Source organism: Heterocephalus glaber, unplaced genomic scaffold, assembly GCF_053883595.1.
Source record: "Heterocephalus glaber isolate CG9 unplaced genomic scaffold, H.glaber_assembly_v1.0 deba00000122, whole genome shotgun sequence".
Taxonomy (NCBI): domain Eukaryota; kingdom Metazoa; phylum Chordata; class Mammalia; order Rodentia; family Bathyergidae; genus Heterocephalus; species Heterocephalus glaber.
The window spans coordinates 63740046-63759958 of NW_028258138.1; the positions used below are offsets into that span (position 1 = coordinate 63740046).

General features: G+C 36.2%; 1 protein-coding gene across 1 annotated transcript in view; it reads left to right on the plus strand.

The window, feature by feature from the left end:
• Gramd1c (GRAM domain containing 1C) overlaps positions 1 to 19913 on the plus strand; it is a 105987-nt gene that overhangs the window by 19217 nt on the left and 66857 nt on the right. The window contains exon 3 of the mRNA XM_087215756.1: positions 8492 to 8576. Coding sequence (XP_087071882.1) covers positions 8492 to 8576 — 85 coding nt within the window. The remainder of the gene's footprint in view (positions 1 to 8491; positions 8577 to 19913) is intronic.

Sequence of the window (19913 nt, forward strand, 5' to 3'; positions counted from 1 at the left end):
TTCAGACTCCTCTTGCCCTGGCTTTTTTTTTTTCATTTAGCTCAGTGATGCTGCCGCCTGCCTCGAAAGAGCAAGGTCCCGAGAGTTCTATCCTTGGTACCAAAAAAAAAAAAGGGCTAGGGATTTAGCTCAGTCGTTTCGCCGCCTGCCGCACAAGCACAAGGACCAGAGTTTGATCCCCGGTACCAAAGAAAAAAAAAAAACCAACTTTTTTTTTACCTAATGTGAGCATTTAGTGTTATAAGGTTCTCTCTCAGTGTTAGGTGTATTCCACAAATTTAGATATATTATATTTTCATTATCATTGAGTTCAGTGTGTGTGCGTGTGTGTGTGTGTGTGTGTGTGTGTGTGTGTATGTTTTCCCACAGGTCTTTCTCTTTCACTCATGGATTACCTAGAAATGTATTGTTTAGTTTCCAAGTCTATGACTATGAACATTTCATACTCTTCTTTGTTATTGATTTTTAGTCTGATTCTATTATGGACATAAAACACATACTGATGATTTTAATTCTTTTAAATTTGTTGAGACATGGCTGGGCATATAACCAATGTTGATAGTTGATAGTATCAGGTTTTAAAATTTTGTTAACCTCATAAATTTTAAATACCTTAGAGAACATGGATGCATTAGAAAAATTTTACCTATGACAAGGAAAGAGATTCACTTTGGGGGATAGTTGGACATGGACAGCCCGGCTTCATAGTGAGACCCTGTCCAAAAAAAATTGAATTGGTGGGGAGAACCCCAAATAAACAATACCAAAAATGCTTAAAACACCAAAACCAAAACCATAACTAAAAACTTTTCAAAGAAAAGCTTAGGACCAGATGGTTTCACCAGAGTATTCTGTCAAATGTAGAATTAACACAGATCCTTCAATAACTCTTCCAAAAAAGCAGAAAAGGAGGCAAATCATACTCTGTATCCAGTATTACTCTGATTCTAAAATCACAATTAATTGTAATTTTCTATACTAACACCAAACTGAAATTAAGAGAGAGGGTAGAAATGATTATTGCATGATATGTGCATGTATGGAAATGTTACAATGAAACCCATTAATTTATACAGGTAACCAATTAATCTATGTTAATAATTATAATAAAAACAAAATACATTGGTAGTAGCATCAAGATAATAAAATAGGAATGAATTTAACAAAAGATGTATAATATTTTTACAGAAGTCCCCTTATCCTCAGAGGATAGGTTCCAAGATCCCCAGTGAATGCCTGAAGATGTGGATAGTACCAGATGCTGTATACCGTGTTTTTTCCTCTACGTATATATCTATGATAAAATCTAATTTCTAAAACTAAGGGCAATAAAGAAATAACCAATAATAAATTAACAACTATACCAATGTACATTGTAGAAATTATTAACATTTATGAATTACTAATTTCTGGAATTTTTCAGTTAATATTTTCAGACCCTTTTGATTATAGATAACAAACCATGGAAAGTGAAACTCCACATAAGCGAGACTACATATACTGAAAACTACAAAACTACATTGAAGGAGATCTTGTTGAAGTTGTAAATAAAGCTGGGTGTAGTGGCACATGTGTGCCTTTAATCTAGCACTCTGCAAGACTGAGTCAGGAGGATTGCAAGTTTGAGCCCAGCCTGGATAGTTTACCAACTTACAGAGACCCTGTCTCAAAATAAGAAAAGAAAAAAAAAAGGACTGTGTAAAGGCCCTAAGTTCAGTCCCAGCAAACACACACACACAAATGCACCCGCACATGAACAAAGGCATAAATAAGAGGAAAGACATCAATTTTCATAGATTGAGAGATTTAATATTGTGAAGAAGGTGGTACTACTCAAATTTATGTAGTGATTCAATGTCATCCTATAAACCCAAATTTACTTTTTTCTGGGAATTGACAAGCTGAATTTAAGTTCATATGGAAGCATCATAGACCTAGAATTGCCAAAATAATCTTGAAAAAAATGAAGTTAGAAGATGCATACTTCCCAATTTCAAAGCTTACTACGAAGCTCTAGAAATCAAGGTGGTGTGTATTGGCATAACATTAGATTTTCATGGAATAGAATTGAGAGTCTGGAAATAAACCCTTAAATTTATGATCCATTGACTTTTGAGAAGGGTGCTAAAGCAACATAGTGGGGGAAAGAATAGTTTTTTTCCCATCAAATCATGTTGAGATAATGAGATCTACACATGTGAAAGAATGAATTTGGACCCCTACTTCACACCAAATATAAAAATTAACTCAAAACATAGAGCTATATGTAAGAGCTAAAGCTATAAAACTCTTAGAGGAAAATCTAAGTATTAGTCTTTATGACCTTTGGATTAGACAGTAGTTCCTTAGAGAAGATACCAACATCTCAAGAAGCAAAAGAAAAAAATAGATAAATTGGATTTCATTGAAATTAGAAATGGCTATACTTCAAGGAGACCATTAAGAAAATGAATAAAAGTAGCTCATATAATATGAGAATATACTGTATCTGCAAATCAAATATATTTGACAGGAGACTTGTATTAGGTAAAGAACTATTACAACTCAATAATAAAAAGATAGCACAATTAAAAGTGAGCAAAACTTTAAAAGACATATCTTTAAAGATATACAAATGGCCAGTAGGCACATGAAAAGATGTTCAACATCAAATCACACTACCATAGGATGCCGTTTCACACCAAGATGGCTATAATAATAAAGATAGATGTTAATTATTGAGAAGGTGGAAAATTTGAACTCTAATACATTTTTGGTGAGAATGTAAAATGGTACATACAATTTGGAAAAGAGTTTGACAATTCCTCAAAATGTTAAACATAGAATTATCATGTGAACTAGCAATTCTACTGTTCGGTGTATACCCAAGAATATTTAAACATGTTTGCACAAAAATTTGTACATGGGTATTTATAACAGGGTTATTTATAATAAGCAAAAGTGGAAGTAACCCAAATGTTAATCAAATGGTGAATATTAGATAAAGAAAGCTATAGACAGAAGATTAGTGATTGATAAGACCTGGGGGTGGGGGAAATGGAAAATGACTGCTTATGGGTATTGGCTTTCTTTCTGACACAGTAAGTGTTTTCTGGAATCAGTACTGATGATTGCACAGCTTTGTGAGTGTACCAAAGGCACTCAGTTGCACATTGCAAAAGGGTGAAATGTGAATTATGGTTTGCTTTTTTAAAATGATTGCCTTCTTGGTGTGAAACTTTGAGTGAATGTTTTCTTCTGCAACTAAAGAGTATTGCTTTGGAGAGAAGAGACTTATCTGGACAGATTCATTATCTGTCTAGTAGCAAAAACTGCAGATTCATTTTATCCCATAAAATTGAGTAATCATTCTTCCTTTTTTTATTCTGAACCATGGTAGATATGTGTTTTACTGTACTCCTGAAGTAAGCTTAGCCACGTGACTTTTTTTGGTCTTTGAAATATGAACAAAATGATGTGCGTCATTTCCTGGTGAAATCCTTTAAGGTTTGGTACACTATTTTGTATGTTCTTGGCTCCAGATGGTGGAATCTCTGTTAGCATAAATGTCTGTGTGATATTTTGAAGTTAATTCTTTACAGTGTAGGAGTTTTTTTTTTTTGTGGTACTGGGGATCGAACTCGGGTCTTTGAGCTAGCACAGCAGGCGACGAAACCACCGAGCTAAATCCCTGGCTCCTGGAGTTAATTCTTTAGACAGCCCACCGTGGACACAGTATTAGTGAGAAATAAACCATTATTGTTGTAAGCACTGAGATTTTGGAATTGTTTATTACTGTAGGATAATCTTGCCTGTTTTGACTGATGTACCAGTTTAATTTGCTATTTTTCACTTTCTCTTATTGCAATCCACTACCAACACTCATTTGAAATATCTACTTTTTTTTTGTATCAGGGATTGAACTCAGGATGTTGCACTTGCAAGGCAGGCGACGGAACCACTAAGCTAAATCCCTGGCCCGAAATATCTACATTTGAAGCTATAGAGTGTACCACAGATAGTGAATCACTGAGATTTTCCATATCATTTTTTTTTGGTACTGGGAGTCGAACTCAGGACCTTGCACTGCAAGGCAGGCAGTGGCATCACTGAGCTAAATCCCCAGCCCTCTATATCATTTTTTATTTGAGGCCAGTTGTTAGGATTTTTAAATGGTATATTGAATTTTATTGTATTTACATGCCTAAATAGGAACAAATGTTAGAGACAGTTTTCTTTTTTTTTTTTTTGGTACTGGGGATCGAACTCAGAACCTTGTGCTTGTGAGGCAGGTGGCGGCGTGGAGACACTTAAAGCAAGAAGATTATTTTTGAAAATTATTTTAAAGCTGGGATAGTGGCACATGGCTATAATTCAAGCACTCAGGAGGATTACTGTGAATTTGAAGCCAGCCTGGGCTACATAGTGAGTTTAAGGAGACCTTGAACTATGTATTGAGACCCTATCTCAAGAAACAAACAAACAAACAAACAGATTTTGGAGAACTACAAGAAAAGAGGAAATTGTCTCTAATGATAGAAACTTAAAATGTTAAAAATATATTTTATTGCTTCATATATTTTATCAACCTCATTCTTTCTGTTCTTAGACTTCAGTTACCTGTATGTTAGACCTCTTCACTGTATATTTAGTCTCTTACCTTTATTTTCTATTTCCCATCATTTCTTCTAGAAGCATTGAATCTTTGAGTGATGGCTTATTCCAGAGAGATTTTTTGTACAACTGTCAAGATATCTGAGATTTCCATATTCCATGTGTAAAGATAAAGATGATTTGAAGCTGGACTCTAGTCCTCATGTTGATAGTCTCTAGTTTTATTCTGTCATTCACAGAGGATATACTTTATGTGGTTCATTCCTTTCAAGTTTATTGGAACTTGTTTTGTGGCCTAGGGAACTATCTCTTCTGAAGAATGTTCCACATTCTTAAAAATAGTGTGTGTTCTGCAGTTGTTGAATGGAGTATATATTAGTCAGCTTTGCATTATTACAACTAAATACTTCAGACAGCTAACTTTATGAAGAGAAAAGTTTTATTCAGTATTGGAGGTTCAAATGCAAGATTGGGTAGCCCCATTGAGTTGGCCTCTGGTTAAGGCAGCAGATGGCAGTGGTAGGGACACGTGTAGGAGCAAGTGCTTGCATGTTGAGCCAGAAGGGAGTTTCCAGTACCTCCTAATGTCACCACTCTGGGTCCAAGCCTTTACGTATGGACCTATAGAAGGCACTCATTTAAACCATAGTAGAGCCAGTTAGATGAAGTTGGTGGATAATGTTCATCAGCCCTGAATTGTAGTTCTGACTCTCGGTCTTCACATTGATTGCTTCTGCTGTCTGTGCTTTTGGAAGAAATTTTAATCTCCTGAATTTCTGTTTGCTACCTTTTCATGAATTCTAATTCTTTGCTAAACTGGTGATTTGTGTTTTGTACTGTTTTTTTTAGCTAGATTTTTATTACTGTCCTCTGTGAATGCACAGATTGTTTCATTAGGTTAATTACCTGTTTAAAGTTATATCTTCTTTGAGGTTGCTGAGCACCTGTTGTAGTTACTTTTCTTGTTGCTGAGACAAAGTACCTGACATCCAAAGTTAAAGAAGGAAAGGTTTATTTTGGCTCACAGTTTTTAGAGGTTTCAGTCCATAATTGGCTGGCTCCAAGGCAGGGTGGCATGACAGAGGGGCATCATAGAGCAGGCAGGAGGTAGCAGAAGATAAGCAGCAGCAGCAGCAGCAGCAGCAGAAGAAGAAGAAGAAGAAGAAGAGGAAGAAGAAGAAGAAGAAGAAGAAGAGGAGGAGGAGGAGGAGGAGGAAGAAGAAGAGGAGGAAGGAGAAGAAGAAGAAGAAAGAAGAAGAAGAGGAAGAAGAAGAAGGAGGAGGAGGAGGAGGAAGAGGAGGAGGAGGCAGCAGGAGAAACAGGAAGCAACAATAGGAGTTCTTTTCTGTTCCTTTGTGTTCCCAGAACTATGCCAAACCAGTCAGTGGACTAATTTAGTGATCATACACCCTTAATCCCAGCATCACACACTCTAGATCCAGCTACTTCTGAAAAAACCCACCTATGACTGCATGAGGCTGTGGGGGGACATCTAGACCCAAACCATAACAGTACCTTATTGATCACTTTTTAAAATAATCTGTTACTCTTTTGAATAATTCAGCTATGTATTTTGATTTTCTCCCCCTTGATGCCCCATGGATTGATCAGCTTTGATCCCCATGGGTTGATCAGGGGGAGTTGGGAGTTTTTGGAGGCGTTTTTGCCTTGTTTTATCATGTTTCTGTTTTATTGTTGTGCTGATGTTTGCAGATTGAGTATAGTGGAAGATTTTTTAGTATGGAGACCTCTGTAGTTAGTGTCTGCTTTTCAGTGATGCACTCTGGGCATGGCTAACTACAGGCCTTTCCCCTGTTCCAAGATCCAACCATCTCTATTTGGGAGAGGAGGCTGCAGTGCAATTGCTTTAGCACCCAGTTCTCCAGTAATGGGCCACAAAGGCAATCCAGATATTGGCATAAAGAGAAAGACCACTCAATAGCAATAATGATACCACCTTGTCAGTAGCAATAAAATCTGCCGCAATAATAGCTAGCATCAAAGATAAACTGGATATTATCATAGCCAAAGAGCCAATAACGTACCCTTACCCATAGAAAAAAGATCTGTAATTATAGTGTAAACAGTAAGATAAACCAAATATTGACATACAGTAAATATCTGCTAAATGCAACAACTGTACATCCACTAACAATAAAACAGTATTTGATAGTGATAGCAGAATTTATTAACTACAGATTTATAAAGCATAATGATTATACTAGTAAAGATAGAAGGGCCGGGGATTTAGCTCAGTGGTTTTACCGCCTGCTGCGCAAGCACAAGGACCCGAGTTCGATCCCTGGTACCAAAATAATAAATAAATAAATAAATAAATAAATAAATAAATAAATAAATAAATAAAAGAAGGGGTGGGGAACTGGAGAATCAGAAAAGTAAAATTTGAAAAATTAATCAGTGGAAGATGGGGAGGAGAGAGAAATGAGATAAAGCATCCTACTGAGGAGTAAAAGGAAATGGATAGTATTAGATAAAAATAGCCAAAAAGGAGAAAAAGAATAAAGAAAAAACAGTAAAATAAATTTTAAAAGAAAGGAAAAAAAGTTAAAAGGAGAAAAGAGAAAAAAGTCCCAAATCCCCAAAAATCAATGAAAAAAAATTTGAGCCCCTCACTCTCCAAAAGTTCTTCTGTACTTTTTTTCTTTTGGTACCGGAGATCAAACTCAGGACCTTGTGCTTTCAAGGCAGGTGGCAGAACCACTGAGCTAAATCCCCAGCCCCTCTTCTGTACTTTTGAATGTGATTTCTTTTCATGATCTGAAGTTTTGAAATTCAGCAAGTCACAGTTTTCTTTGTCTAGCTTTATGGCCTTGTAGGTATTTTAGGGGTCCTCCTTGCCACAGAGGCCACTCTTGCTGTATATCCCAAACTGTGACAATCATCCGAGCTGAGATGTGTCCTTGCTCACATTGTTATATGGAGAAAGCAATCAAACGACTGTTCTCTGCTGGATATAGGCTATGGGGCGGGGCTACAAGACATCTGCTAGACTTAATGCCAGCACTTTCAGATCTAGCCAGGCTAGTACTTGCCAGGCTTGGTTTCTCAGGGGTCTGTGTCCTTCCAGGCCTGAACTTAAACTTCTCAATGGGTTTATGTCTAGCCTAAACCTTTTCTGTGACTGTCTCCCATGGCTGTCTGTAACTCAGTCACTGATGTAGCATAACACTGGAAACTCTAAAGTGAATTTTATTATTGTTGTTTTATAGCTCAGACTTAAACAATAAATCCCTTCCCCACATGTCTGATTAAACACTTTGGCAGTATGGCAAATGCTGCATTGGGTTTCTTCTCCAGCTATAGCTTGCCATGGTGTCACTTTTGGAATAAAACTCCACCCAATTTTTGCAGTGTACATTGACCATGGTCTTTTCTTGAGGCTAGTGCTGCTGGGCAGGTCCATAATTTCTTCCTGGATCTGCCAACCCTCTAGGCTTACCTTCTGTCCTTGTGCATTGGCCTCTTCCACTGTCAGGTCAGTTCATTGGTCAGCACTTCTGCTGTCCCATGCTGAGGGGACATAAAATGCAGAGCTGGCTTAGAATTGGTGGGTGGCCATGGCCAGGGTGTGGAGTTAGTCAGGGGCCAGTGCACAGGGAGCATGGATCATCTGGTCCACGAGGGTGTGGATTCATCCCCAATTTTCAGTTATTTGAGATGATTGTTTTTAACAGTTTTTTTTTTCCAGCTACACATCTGGTTTTGCAGAGAGGATTTCCCACCTTTTTCTTTTTGGTGTTTTTTGAAATGTTTATGTGGTTTTTTTGTAAGAATATACAAAATATTGTATACAAATCATATGGTTTTCAATTCCATTTTAGGTTTATTGTCTAAGACATTATAATTAAATAGAAATTTAATCTTTTTAATGTTGCAGATTTCAAGTTCCAACTATAAAGACAGGAATGAGGAATACAAAAGACAGTTCACACATCTACCTGATACAGAGAAGCTGATAGCAGGTAAAAGAAAATAGAACTGAGAAACGTATGAAAATGGTTTTTTTACCTCACTATCAGTAACAGAGATGAGTGACAGTTTATATAGAAAATTAAGCCTTTGTGCTAGACAGAAAATCATTTTCAAGATAAGCAGCATCTTTCTCATCCACAACTAGATAATATAAAACCAAGTTGTAACTTGGGAAGTGAATTCTGTTTTGTAAGAATATTAAGTACTAAAAGTGTAAGTAATAAATGATTTGTCACAGTTTCTTCTGATACTTGTCTCATCTGGTTTTGGAGGGAAAATTTGAACTTCATGTTCGATATATATTAACTCACCTCAGAAAAATCTACTCTTTAACAAATATACTAGTGCAATTTAATAGACTGTATTAGGGATAAATCATATCCATGTTATTGTTCACATAGATTTTTTTGAAGTAGGCTTTACAAGGAAAAACTTAGTCATTTTTCTTACAAAAGTGCTTTATTTTGTTATCTGCTTATTATAGATTCATGATAATAAAATATAGATCTAGGTTTTTTGTTTATTTGTTTGTTTGTTTGTTGCAGTGATGGAGATTAAACACAGGGCCTTCCCACTGAGATCCCCAAAGCTGATTTTATTTTTTTATTTTGAGACAAGATCTCACTAGTTACTACATTGGCCAGGCTGGGCTCAAACCTGTTTTCCTCCTGACTTAGTCTCCTAGAATACTGGGATTACAGGCATGTGCCACCAAGCCCAGCTGTTTTAGTTTTAGGATATATTTCATTTAAAACATTTACTTATGAGTTTCTCAGATTTTGATACTATTGGAGAATGCTTAAATCAGTATCTGAATTTCTAGATAATACAGGACAATAAATATATTAATGAACTAAAATAATTTTTAAATCATTATTTATTACCAATAATATATTCTCATGTTAAAATTTTCAAATGCTACATAGTGTATACAATGAATAGTGAGTGATTGTTCCAACTAAAACCACTTAAAAATTCTCCCAGGGACATCACCACTGTTAGCAATTTCTTTTGTGTCTCCAGAAAATTTCTGTATGCTTTTAGGAATGAATACGAACATATATATTTATTCCTAAAATAACTGAAATAAGAGTATAATGTGATTATTATTTTTAATCTTGTCTGGAGCTCTTTTTATTAGCACTGCAATGGATCCATACCATATTTTGTGTGTGTGTATGTGAAATTCTATTTTAAAAATATGTAATTAACAATATATAGGGCGGGAGATTTAGCTCAGTGGTTTCGCCGCCTGCTTCGCAAGCACAAGGACCCAAGTTCAATCCCCAGTACCAAAAAAAAATAAAAACAGTATATAAAAATTAGAATAATCTTGGGGAATTGGTATATATACATTTGATATCATAATCATTTTTACTTCCTTTTCCCCTCCCATTCTCTCACCACCTCATATCCCCTTCCCATCTCCGTAAAGTCTACCTCCTTGTTTCCTAATATCTTTTTATTTTGCTCTTTCAATTATTTATGTTTTGAGTCTCTAATAAAAGAGAAAACATGATATAATCTTCTGTGTCTGGTTTATTTTATTCAGCATTATGATCTCAGGATGCACCTGTTTTCCTACAAGTGACTCAAATTTATCTTTCTTAATCCTGAGTAGTAGTAGGAAAATGTGGTATGAAGGGGAGAATGGCTACACAGGAGGATTTTAGGGTGATGGGATGGTTTTATATGGTGTTTCAGTGGTGGTCACATAACTGTTCAATTGTTAAACCTTTATAAGAAGGATATTAGGATATCCCAGGACAGAATGCCAATTGTGACAAATGAAACTAATTGCACTATGAATGAATGTCATAACTGCAGTCAAGGGTGGGTTAGTATGTATCCAGGGGATTGTTTCCAGGTTATCTCCTTGGCTACCAAAGTCCAAGAATGCTCAAGTCCCTTACATAAAGTGGCATAATGTTTATAGATAAACTCAGAAAATCTTCCTGCATGCTTTATTATTATTTTTCCATTAACTTTATTGGTACATTTTAGGTATACAGTACAGTTACATTCATCATTGGGATCTTGTACCTTTACATGATGTATCTTGGTTCTTATTTATTCCTGCATACTTTAAATCATCTCTAGATTACTTATTATAATACCTAATACAATATCAATGCTATGTAAATAGATGTTATACTGTGTTGTTTAGGGAGCAAATACAAGAAAAAATGTTCATACATATTCAGTACAGGGACAACTTTTTTTTTACATTTTTAATTCATGGTTGGTATAACCCAGGGATGTGGAGCCCACAGATACGGGGCTCATTTTGTACATATGTTGCCTAGCTTTAGCTGCTGAGAGGAATTTAAAAGAATGATATTCTAGCAGCAGTGTGTCCAGGGCTGAAATCTTGTTTTTTAATTACTGTTCTCTAATAAGAGGAGCCAGACTCCCAGTCTAAGGCTGAAGCATTGAAAACATGAAATGAGTGAGTTGGAAAGTTCTTTTAGAGCCAGAAAGTAAGAAAGTGCTAAAAAAGAAAAGAGAAGACAGGAGCCAACTTCAAAGAGCTTCCAGTGTTTAAGCTAGAATAACTTGAGCAAGAAAATAACAATAATTTTGGATTATAGCTTAAAGAATATAATAAATATCCATGAGTCCATATTATTGTAAATTCAGAGAAGCCACACTCTTCCAGAAGAATCCCAACCATCCTTAGGTGATTTATATGCATACAAATTTTGAAAAGCTCTGATCTAGGGAATGAAATGTATACCTAAGGTTGATAGCCTTTACTAGACTCTTTATTTTTTTTTGTAACCGGGGATTGAACTCGGGTCCTTGCATTTGCGGGGCAGGCGGTGACACCATACTAGACTCTTTAAAAAAATTTTTTTTAAAATTAATTTTATTGGTACATTTTAGGCATACAATATAATGACATTCATCATTGGAAATTTGCACCTTTACATAATCTCTCTTGGTTCTTATTTTTTCCCCATTCCCCTGCCCTTCCTTCAATCCCTCCATGCCTCCCTATTTACAAAGACTTTGTTTTCATTTTTTCCTTTTCTCATATTAATTCCATTCCCTTCTTTCCTTTCCCCTACTACTCCCCTTTCCCTTTTGCCCCTATTTTTCCTATTTCACATTATCTATTATACTTTTTTTTTTTTTTGGTACTGGGGATCGAACTCAGGACCTTACGCTTTCGAGGCAGGCGCCGGAACCACTGAGCTTAATCCCCGGCCCCTATTATACCTTTTGATCCTTATTTACACTTTCAGTTTCTCACACCAGAGAAACCATTCAGTATTTACACATGTCCGTCCTATTTATTTCACTTAAGATTATCACCTCAGTGTGCATCCATTTAGCTATAAATGTCTTAATGCCAGTGATGGTGAACCTTTTAGAGACCGAGTGCCCACCTGCAACCTAAAACCCACTTATTTATTGCAAAGTGCCAAAACTGCAATTAAAACTGAATACTGAGGTTTTAGTTTAGAAAATCAACTCACACACTAACATCTTTTATCAGAGCTTTCAATGATACAAACAGCTTTTTATTGAAAGGTGAAAGTTTGCATTTGGTGTGCTTTTGGACAATTAATGTGATCTTTGCTGTTGTCTGCATGCTGATAATTTGTCAAACCTTGGCTGTGGTGAGTTGGCTCGTGTACCATAGAGGGCTCTGTGTGCCAGCTGTGGTACGCGTGCCATAGGTTCCCCACCACTGTTATATGCTGTGGCTGTAATGGTGAGAAAAGTCTTTAAAATATTTTAACCAATTCCTGAATATTGATTAAATTAATTTCACCAATGTTAACACTTGTCTAGCACCAGATACACTTATAAACAAGCCACTAATTTCATCAATGGAAAAAAAATACATATATGCCAGTTAGCCAAACATTTGATGTGGAACAGTGACAATAATTGTTGAAGTGCTTATAGTATTCTCTGATGGAGTGTAGTCCTAATTAAATTGTTCACTGACCCATCCCAAATGTGAATTTGTAATTAGGGCAACTAACTATTTTAGCACAAGTATACATACTCAGTTTTTTCACTTCTAATATTCATTTATGGCTTTTTTCTTTCTTAATCTTCTAATATTTTCACTTTTCTTTTTTTCATTTCTAATATTCATTTGTGGCTTTTTTCTTTCTTAATCTTCACCAAATAAATATTTATTAAAATTAAAAATATGTTGGAGCCAATATTTCTACTTCTAGAAATGTGGTATTCTGAGGACTTATTAATTTTCCAACTCTTCTGACCTACCACGAATATGGTCAAAGGGTGGCTCAGGTTGGGGAGAGAAATTTTTAGTGAAATAATTGAAATGCTGATAGTTGGAATTTGGGCTAAATGTACTAATTTGGGCTAAATACACTGGGAAGAGCATAATAATTGGTTACTAAAAGCATCTGTAATTTAAAGTATATTTTTACTCAAGAGTCTACCCAACAAAAAGCTCTGTCCCCAAATGTTTTCAAAGAATTTTATTCAACTTTCAAAGAGCAGATGGCCTCAAATTATGAAATAGAAAAAGAATAAAATAGTTCTAATTTGTTTTTTAAGTAATCGTAACCTTGAAATTAGTTGGGAATGAAGAACCACACTGATTAAACAGTTGGAGTGCTATGCCTCTATAAGCCTACTCCTCGCTATCCAGGAGAACTCCCGACTGTGTGGAAAAGTGGAAAAGAGGCATGCTCGACAGATCTTCACTCTGTTCAGAAAGAAGGAAGAAGATCGGGTTTCTATCCTTGTTAGTCATCTTTTCCTCATGCTGACAAAATACCCAAGATAATCATCTCATAAGGAGGCAAGATTTATTTTGGTTCAAGGTTTCAGAGGTTTCAGTCAGGTTGGTTGGCCCATCATCTTGGGCCTGTGGTGTGATACATACATAGTACATCATAGCGAGGAGTGTTGTGGTGGAGCAAAGCTATTTACCTCATGGCATCTGAGAAGTAGAGAGTGACAGCCAACTTCCTTCCCCTAGGCACCATCTTGTAAAGATTCTGCCACCTCCCAGTAGTGCCGCATGCTAAGGACAAAGCCTTTAACACATGACCTTTTGGGGACATTCAAAATCTGAACCGTAGCACACCCCTAACTGGAAATGCTAAAAGGAAACCTTTACTCTGGGATGCTAATATGGACAGTAGAAACCACAGTATATTTTTCTTACTTTAGAGTTTGGGGGTACATGCTGCCATTGTTTGGAGAAGGTGGTAAGCATGGCTGACCTCTGTGTGAGAAATCCATCAGTCCATTATTCAATATCTGTCCCTGTTCTAAACATTCCGCTTTGTACCTGCTGATTCTGAGTGTGTAGATGTAGAGAAGAATGGCTTTTTTATGTTAGTGGCAGCCTTCTCCTGTATAGTTTTTGCAACAAGGCTTTCTCCATTTTGCTGGATAGGGGTTCTTGGTGTCCTCAATAAAGAACTGATCAAAACATGCAGAATAGGCAACAAAGTTGTACATTTATTGAAGATGGAAAGAAAGTACTCTTTTTAGGGCAAGAGCAGGCGAGTGAAACTGCTTACAGTGGCTTCAAAGATAAATAGGCGTTATGACACATACTTGTAGTCTCAGTACTCAGGAGGCTGAGGGAGGAGGAATGCCTCTAGTTTTTCATCCTGGGCTACATAGTGAGTTCAAGCCCAGCCTGAACTATGTAGCAAGACTCTTGTGTCAAAAAACCACACACACAAAAAGCGAAAGGAATCTTTAGTATCCAAAATTCCCAGGTTGTCCTTCAGTCCATACAAATAAGGCAGTTGAACAGTTGTCCTGTCAGGAACTTGGCTTCAGGTCAGTTGTAAATTGTCCTATTGAAAACTTGCTTGGCTTTTTGCCAGGTGTAAACGAAGGCTCAGAAACAGTGTCTTTGAATTGTTTGTGCCCACATGTAAATGAAAGATAGAAAATAGCATCTTCTGATTTGTTCTGTGGGCAATGCTAGGTTCTAATAAAAAAATCGAAGGATTGAAAATAGCACTTTTCTGATTGGTCAAGTGTTGATGAGTTGAAGTCTGATATGATTTTGGGTCCCATGTTCTGGGCATGTCCTCTCCTTTTAGGAAACATCTCACTCAACCTGTTATCCATTGGTTTTTATGACCTTTGATAAATTTTGCCAGTTAGTTGTCTGGCTTGCTCCAGCCCCAATCTCCTATCTCATTTATATTCTAGTTTATGCATTGGTATCTTCTTGCTCTTTTTCTAAAAATGTATCAAAACTTTAAATTTGATAATATACCCATTCTTTTATATGCCCCTCAGCACTGTTATGAATTTGATCTCTTACATGTCTTCCCTTTCATGTCAGAAGAATTTTGGAGGAGAGAGAAATAAACACATGTCTAGTATCTCTCCCAATTTGCACCAGAAGTTCTTCATACTGATTTTTAAAAAAATAAAATGACAATATATATACTTCTGAATTTGTTTATCCATTTGACAGTATTCAGCTTTGGAGAATGTATTCTTTATTCTGTGATGTCATTGCTCAAAAAATTTTAAAGTTCTTTGATTATCTGAAAAAAACAAGATAGATAAATAGGCTGGATAGTGTTGGGGAAATAAAATTAACACAAAATCTTTTACCAACTCAGAAAACCTCTCCCCCAAAAAAGTATAAGAGAAAGAAGACAGTTTTGTTACTGATCAAACATTAAGCCAGGATATGTAATGCATTACAGGCAATACAGAAGAAGTTGCAGACACTGAAAGAAATCTTACATCCTGTTAGGCAGATAAAATCCCCTACATACAAGGATAAAGAAATGATAGCCAGTCTTCAAACAAGATGTCTTATCACCTTATGTCACACATAATTCACCCTAAATTTACATACTAAATAGGGTAACCATCAGTGTAGGGTACTTGGCTTAATACAAAGGAAAAATAAAATCATATTCCCATGCAAAGAGGTGGTTTTGCAAAGTGGATGGAGGTACCCATGGAAGTTAGTTTCCCAACCTTCTCACAGAATCTTGGTGATAAGAGAATGTTAGCCCTTGATATTTACATTTCAAAGGAAAAGGTTCCAAGTCCTTTAAGAAACCTTCCAGCTTTTAAAACTAGCAAGAAGCCTATTTAACTTGTAAAAGATTTACATATTTCATCAATGAAGCAGGGAAGGAATTTTCCAGTATTTTTTAAGATAGTGCTCTGAGAAAAGCAAGGCGTATCTCTTTCCCTTTCTGCATGAAAATTGTTTTTTTCTTTTTCTGTTTATATTTACTCTTCCAGTTGTGTCACATAAAAAGCAAACAAAATTAAAAAATGAGAGTGGTTGTCTTTTGTAACTTAAATACTAATTCTGGGACTTCCAGGAACATGGTGGAGTGCTGAACAACAGAGAAACAGCCTCTCTGAGATGTGGTGTCCAGATGCTAGAATATAGCAATGTGAAGAAGAGAAGGAGGGACATAGGTCCCTGGGACCCAGCAAGCATCTAAAGCAAGAATTGAAACCCACAGGGAGAGTGAAGAGAGAGACTTCAATGCAGAAGAAGGGGATGGCAAGCAGTGCTTTCTCCTTGATTCCTGACTTGCTGTGTGGGAGGGTGGCTCAAACCTGCAGACACATGGTGACTACTGGTGACACCAGAGGCCTCCATGGAGAAATGCACTAGTGGAATGGAGCAGTGGACACAGCAGACTGCAGTGGCTGGTGAGTTGTGTTCGGATGTGCCACAGTGTCACTGTGATTGGCTAGGGTGATTGGCTAGTTGTGGTCTTTAAGAGGGGCCAACTGAGCTCAGAACTCAGGCCACCAGCTGGCTGGCTCCATCTAGCAGCTCCCAATGTCAGGGTGAGGCGGAATCAAGTTCAAGTCCACAGGAGGTGAAGAAGCCAAATTCAAACTGTTACTTCTCAAGCTCTTTAATGAAATTGAAAGTGAACCAATACTCCCAGATTCATTCCTGGAAGCAAGCATTACCCTGATACCCAAACCAGAGAGGGATCCAACCAAAAAAAGTGAACTATAGGCCAATCTCCCTAATGATCATAGATGCAAAAATCCTCAATATTTGATGCTGGCAGACAGAATGTAGCAAATCATCAAGAAGATTATGCACTATGACCAAGTAGGATTCATCCCAGGTATGCAGGGATGTCTCAACACACACAAATCAACAAATGTAATACACCATATTAACAGAACCAAGGACAAAAATATATGATCATCTCAATAGATGCAGAAAAAGCATTTGACAAAGTCCAACAGCCATTCATGATAAAACCCTATAGAAAGTTGGAGTGGATAATCTTTATCTCAATCTGATATAAACCATCTATGACAAACCAACAGCCAACATCATACTAAATGGACAAAAACTGAAAGTTTTCACTCTGAAATCAGTAACAAGACAAGAATGTCCACTATCACCACTCTTATTCAATATCACTCTTATTCATTATTCACCATTAGCCAGAGCAATTAGACAAGAGAAAAGAATAAAAGGAATAAGGATAGGAAAGGAAGAAGTTAAATTGTCATTATTTGCAGAAGACATGATACTCTACATAAAAGACCCTGAAAAGTCCATCAAAAGGCTTCTAGATTTAATAACTAAATTTAGTAATGTAGCTAAATACAAAGTCAACACTCAAAAATAAATAGCATTCCTGTACACAAATAACAAACTTAGAGAGAAATAGAGAAACAACACCTTTCACAATAGCATCCAAAAAAAAGAAAGAAATACCTAGGAATCAATCTAATGGAGTAAAGATCTTTCATTGAAAACTACAGTACTCTGAAAAAGGAGATCAAAGAGGGTGACAGAAAATGGAATGATATCCCTTGTTCTTGGATAGGAAGAATCAATATAGTGAAAATGTCCATACTTCCAAAATTATTATACAGATTTAATGCAACTCAATAAAAATACCAATAGCGGGCTGGGGATTTAGCTCAGTGGTTTTGCCACCTGCTGCACAAGTGCAAGGACCTGAGTTTGATCCCCAGTACCAAAAAAAAAACAACCAACAAACCAATAGCATATCTCACAGAACTAGAGAAAACAATCCTAAAATTAATCTGGAACCAGAGGAGACCTAGAATAACAAAGGCAATTCTGGACAACAAAGGCAAGGCACAGGACATCACAATCCCTGACCTCAAATTATACTACAAAGCTACTGTGATAAAAACATCATGGTACTGCAAAACAAAAACAAACAAAAACAAAAAAACAGACCTGAGGATCAGTAGAAAGATAGCCTTTTTAGTAAAAGGTGCTGGAAAAACTGGGTTTCCACATGCCAGAGATTAAAACTAGAAACATATCTTTCACCATGCACTAAACTAAAATTGAAATGGATCAAAGATTTAAATATTAAAACAGAAACACTAAATTTGCTGGAAGATAGAATAGGTAGAAATCTTGAATACAGTGGTGTAGGCAGAGACTTTATGAAAAAACCCTGAATGCACAGGAAATGTCACAAAGAATCAACAACTGGGATCTCATTAAAAACCATTTGCACAGCAAGAGAAACCACCAACAGAGTGAAGAGACAAACCACAGTTTGGGAAAAAATGTTTGCCAGCTGTTCCTCAGACAAAGGACTACTATCTAGAATACATAAAGAACTTTAAAAAATCAGACCTCTCAAATTTAAAGACCCAATCCAAAAATGGGCATTTATAATGAATAGATACTTCTCAAATGAAGTAGAAATGGCAAATAAATATATGAAAAAAATGTTCAACATCACTGGTCATTTGAAAGATGCAAATTAAAGCAATGCTGAGATTCCATCTCCCTTCAGAAAGAATGGCTGCTATCAAGAAATCAACCAATAACAAATGCTGAAGGGGCTGTGGGGAAAAAGGAACCCTTTTCTACTGTTGGTGGGAGTGTAAACTGGTGCAACCAGTGTGGAAATCAGTATGGAGATTCCTCAAAAATCTAAAACTAGATGATCCATTTGATGTAGCTATTCCCCTTCTTGGTATCTTCTTAAAAGAATTAAAAACATCATACCACTGTGATGTATGCACACCCATGTTTATAGTGGCACAGTTTATAATAGCTAATTCTTGGAAACAGCCCAAATGCCCATCAACCGATGAATGAATGAAGAAGATGTGGTTTTTTATACAGTGGAGTACTACTCTACCATAAGAAGGATAAGCTTGAGATATTTCTAGATAAATGGATGCACCTTGAGGCCATACCCTTAAGTTAAATAAATCAGACACACATATTTAAATGCCATATTGTTTTTATGATGTGAGAAACCAAAAATGTAAATGAAGACAAAATGTATAATAGATTCTTGGAAATAGGAAGAAAATGTTCAAATGGCAAGGGGAACAATGCATGTCTACCTGTGCGTGGTGGCACATACTTGTAATCTCAGCACTTTGGTAGCTGAGGCAGTCGGATTGCTGGGAGTTTGAGACCTGCCTGGGTTACATAGTGAGTTCAAGGCCAGCCTGAACTACACAGTGAACTACACACAGCAAACTACACAGTGAGACTCTATCTCAAAAAACCAAAGGACAAAAAAAAAGAAAAAGAATGTATCTCTAACAGACTTCTTGGTGATGCTAGCATTGTGAATCTGTAGACCACAAGGCATTATTTTATATTAACTATATTAAAAGCTATCGTAACCACCAGGATTTTTTTTAATCTGAAGACTATTTGACATACACTGACAACTTTTTTCAGTGTTTTAAAAAAATGGCTTCCCTAGGGTTGGGGATTTAGCTCACTGGCACTGTGAGTTTGATCCCCAGTACCAAAAAATAAAAAATATATGGCTTCCCTAAAATGGGTGTGTTTTATGAAAATAAATGTATACTTCAATAAAACTGATTTTTAAAAGTATGGCAAAGGCAATATATTCTATGCAAAAAATAGAACATTTTCTTTAAAAAGCAAAGAGATGTTACTGTTTTCTTTTTGCTCCCAATTTTCCTACTGATAAATGAGTACATACCACAATAATGTCAGTACTTCAGGAGGCAATACTCTGACTTGAGTCATTTTAACAATCTGATTCACCAAGAATGGAATAAGAAAATAATGTTTATCAAATATTGTTTTATGATTTTCTAACTTTGTAACAGATTATTAGCAAGTTATGCTAAAATTCAAGAAATCAACAAATTTAGGTCACTTTGACTCATCTATTAACATCAACTTATTAGCTATTACATGATTGATTTTTGCACAATTGAATTGCCCCAACTCCTAAAGTTTTGTTTACCAATTACAGTACAGCAAATGGTACAGGACATGGCACTATGGGAATACTGACAGAGTAAATCAGTACTGTCTACTTATACCTCAACCTTGCACAATAAGGGGTATATACATA